Source organism: Diaporthe amygdali (assembly GCF_026229845.1).
Source record: "Diaporthe amygdali strain CAA958 chromosome Unknown NODE_7_length_1459731_cov_64_868725, whole genome shotgun sequence".
In the NCBI taxonomy this organism is placed as follows: domain Eukaryota; kingdom Fungi; phylum Ascomycota; class Sordariomycetes; order Diaporthales; family Diaporthaceae; genus Diaporthe; species Diaporthe amygdali.
Window position 1 is genome coordinate 1,326,247 of NW_026517027.1, and position 3,938 is coordinate 1,330,184.

The 3,938-nt window shown below is 49.6% G+C and overlaps 1 protein-coding gene across 1 annotated transcript; it reads right to left on the reverse strand.

Moving 5' to 3' along the window:
• Nucleotides 1-300: 300 nt before the first annotated feature.
• J7T55_014041 (uncharacterized protein) lies at nucleotides 301-2,378 on the reverse strand (the record flags this gene model as incomplete). Its single annotated transcript, XM_053140973.1, has 4 exons — nucleotides 301-684; nucleotides 1,637-1,738; nucleotides 1,922-1,976; nucleotides 2,311-2,378. The coding sequence occupies 4 exons, from the start codon at nucleotides 2,376-2,378 to the stop codon at nucleotides 301-303; spliced, it is 609 nt and encodes a 202-aa protein (XP_052996376.1).
• Between the last annotated feature and the right edge of the window lie 1,560 nt (nucleotides 2,379-3,938).

A 3,938-nucleotide genomic window follows, 5' to 3' on the forward strand; every position in this document is an offset into this window, starting at 1 on the left:
GGATATGATGACCACTTGGGCCTGTGAGCGATTTCCCAAAAGGGGTTGCACCTGAGGCCGCTCGACCGAAAATGGAATTAGCATTCGGTAGGGTGCCTGCTTCTGATTTGGATTTCATCTCAGTCCACATTGGGGCCCATCTTGGTTGTCACAGCACCGATGCATATTGATGATCACGGAATTGAACGGGTATATGATTGTCTGGAGCTCCGCGGACACGAGGAAAATAGTCCCGGAAAGGGCAGATCAGTCGGCGTTCTATCGTACGAGAGTCGCAGGAAAGTAGCAGTTTTGGTGGCCCTATATCACGGAAACGGATCCCTTGTTATAGACACCAATCCAGCTGCGGGCGGTAGCGAGAAAGTGCGCAATATGTGAGAGAATCCGCCTCTCCATCCCGTTTTCAGCAGCCAGTGGCCAGAAAGTGTGGGTGTGGATATGAGTGTGGGTGGCGAGGTGTGGACAATTGGCGCTCACCTCCATTTCATCTCTCGTGGGGATCTGCTGGTCGCTTAATTGGCCGCTGCTCGGCAATTGCACGATGTAACCGCGGCTCGCGAGGGTGCTGACTGGATGGCAAATACCTGACGCCCCCTGGCCTTGAGACTGCAGATCGAATGGGTGATTGTCAGGTGCATGGTGCAGGATGCTTGATTCCTGCAGTCTCTGTCGCAGAGAGGGCCGCTATGAGGTCAATAGCAGCGTGTCTCGTAAGCTTGGCGCGCCTTCGGGCTCGGAGATACATTAGCTGGGCAGCCTGGATGGACTATGTAGTCTGTTCTCCCCACGGTAGGTCACTCCACTAGGTACGGCGTCCAGATATTGCAGCCGTAAGCGTCGAGGTACCGTTCGCATGTCCGAGGACGTGACTGACTTGTCGTAACAGCCCACTTGTACTGTGAGGTCGAGACCGTATATTTTATGCACACAGAATTTCGCAGCTTGCATAGGGCATTCCTGCATCCTGCACCCTGCACTTCCGGCACCCGAGCATAAAATCCCCGGAGTGGAGAAGCCTGTCACCTCGGCCTTGATTCCGATCCTGGGGGCCTTCGCAGGTTGACTGGCTTTGCCCCCCCCCCCCCATCCCGGCCGCCCGGCAGGCCAGTAGTCCAAATGATTTATGTATTGTGGGTTCGAGAGATTGGAAAGTGCTCATGTCCTAGCTTTGAAGAGTCACGTCCGAGATTTTGCTGCACACACTTCACTGTTCCAGCATCGAAGCCCGCTCGAAAGAACTACACTCGAGTCAGCCTGGATTCTGAATTCATTGATTACTGTATAATGTGAACCGGGTAGCCCAGTAAATCCACAACCAGGATACCCAGACCCCAAGAAGAGCAAATCGCTGCCGAGATACTGTTCCTGTTCCTCGTCGGACCAAAGGACATATAGCGCCAGACCTAGGGGCAAATCCCAGGCACCAATCGGTCACCACGAACGTTTGTTTCGACTGGAGGCTATCATTCATCCTCGTCTGACAGGTGACAGGCAAGAGACGCGCCGTTTAGATTGAGCTGTGTCAGACTAGTGAGTCGGCTCAACTGGAGAAAGTCCAGAAGGATTCTGCACTGCAGGTACAGTACGCAGATTCCGGGGCACTCGGGGGTTCACAGGCCTTATCAATGCTGCTCACCGGTGTGAGGGGGATGTCGGCGTCATCCAATGCCAAGAGTGGTTTTGATGCAAAATGCAGCACCGCAAATCCAGCTTGCCTCTGATCAGCTAGCTCTTGTGTCTGCGCCCCGTGATACGAGCAAATACGAGACAAACACTGAGCAACTATTGTTCCCACATGCTCAATTCGTGGTGGCCCCTACCTATACTGCCCCCTGGCACCTACTGACACCCTATACCAGCGCCAAATACATGTCAGCAAGTCTGCATTATCGCCAGTGCCAGTACACTCGTCACGCCTTACTGCATGGCTTGTGATGTCGAGGTCGAGGTGCTTGCCATCGGCAGTCGTGATCTGGCTGCAGTCTTGTGTCAGCGGCGTCGGCGATCACATTACGCTGGCAGTCAAGCGCGCCGAGTAGGCCGCGCAAGAGCCATGTACTGAGGTTGCGCAAAGGAGACAACTGTTTGCAGAAGATGGTAGCCTCTTCTTCTTAGTAATTGGAGTGCCAAGCACAAAAACGCCGACGCTCGAGGGTGGCCATTTTGAAGATGCCTAAGTAAGTTGGTTACTCCTGCTTCTAAGGTTAGCATTGATCACAGCCGCTCATCAGATGATTAGTGATGAAGTAAAATATCTTAATTATGGAAAATGGATGTTGGTTTGAACACAAGACTGCATCGAGGTCGTACCCATCACTGTAGACGGTTGGGCATTGCAGGTTGTCCAAACTGTCAGTCCAGTCATTTTGATGAGACATGCGCCTCTAGAGCGCAGTGAGACGTGATTGAAGATGATCACAACCGTCCAGCGGCATGAATGCAAAATCTTTCGGGTAACTTTCATGTTGAGCTGCGGTGTCTTAGGACATTGGGATACCTTAGTTGCTGGTGCCTGGCGCAGTGCACTTGCAAATATCGTGACCTTGATCGGTCAACATATTCGCCAGTACTTCGAAAACATTGCTGCAATACTTCGTCCGCCGTCTTACTAGAATGCTTCGTGGGAAAGACAGCCCGGACACAATTCCATTTTGCTTGCAGCAGGGACATATTTGGTCAAGTTCGATGGGCATTCCTGGGTGCTAGAAGGGGGAAGTAATCATACAGACAAACAGTGCATATGCATAAGTTGTCTTCAAATGAAAAAGTGTATAATAAGAGATGATTTTCTGCTGTCTCTAATCACGCTCTGCAGAAACACTTGGGGGTGGTAGCCGCAGACGAGTGTCAAATCTGACATTGGGATATGGGATATAAATCTTGGACTTGAGGTGCACGCTAGGGACCATTGGAGTAGTGGATTATCTCGTCGTTCTTATATGTAAGCCTTTGTGCTTCCATATGGCAAGAGATGCGAAGGTCACCAGTTCGATCCTGGTATGGTCCATTTTTTATTTACAGAACGAACAATTCTTTTTGTCGCCCCTTTCAAGCCATTCCATTTTCACCTTCATTTTGAAGTTCTACCCTTTTTCATTGTATTTGAAGCTTATCACCGTCATTCTCAACTTGAGCCGAGGTCCTGAATCTTAGTTGTAGGGATTCGAAACCAGCCCGAGACCCTTGATTCAGCGGCGCAACTCGACAACAAAGAGCGTACTACTGGTCTAGTATAGATATTATCGTAATAGAGGTCAAAATAAGGAACATCATGCGTTGCTCGCTGTTTGTTCCAGGCTGCTTACTGGGTGCTGCTATTTATAAAGACCAGTCTGTTTGTAAATTCAAAGTAAATATACCAGTAAACACGAATGGCAGAGGATAAATAGCATCCTACTCTAGGGGATAGGACGGTCGTTCTGTTTGATCAATTAGCCCTTGATACGAAATGACGTTATTTAAGTTCGCAGACTGCTGCTAGGGCTGATAGCAGACAGACATTTTAGTCAATTCCCAATCTTCAGCGAAAATCATTGAGGCAGACCTTTCATAGAAGATGTCTTTGGCTCCCCTAGAACTCTAACGACACTCACCGTGCTGGCTGATGTAGTGGGCGCTTACTCTTGAGTTGAGTCTGCTTTGTCAAAGTCTGTCACAGATCTGAATTGAATCGCTCCCCAACGGACAACTTGAGAGGGTACAATTATATGGTACATTGTGCTGCCTAATCTCGAGACCTTAGTAGCCTTGAGATGTTTAGTCCTAACTGCTTCTACAGATGCAAATTCAGTTTCAAAGGCCACTCTCATTCCAGAGTGTGCAACATGCATCTCTCAGTAAAATTTGAGCTTCCGGCAATCTATTCTTGTTGCTTCCTGAGCAATCAAGTAGCTGCGTCTCCATATGTGATGCAGTGCCCACCATCGCAGCTCATTATA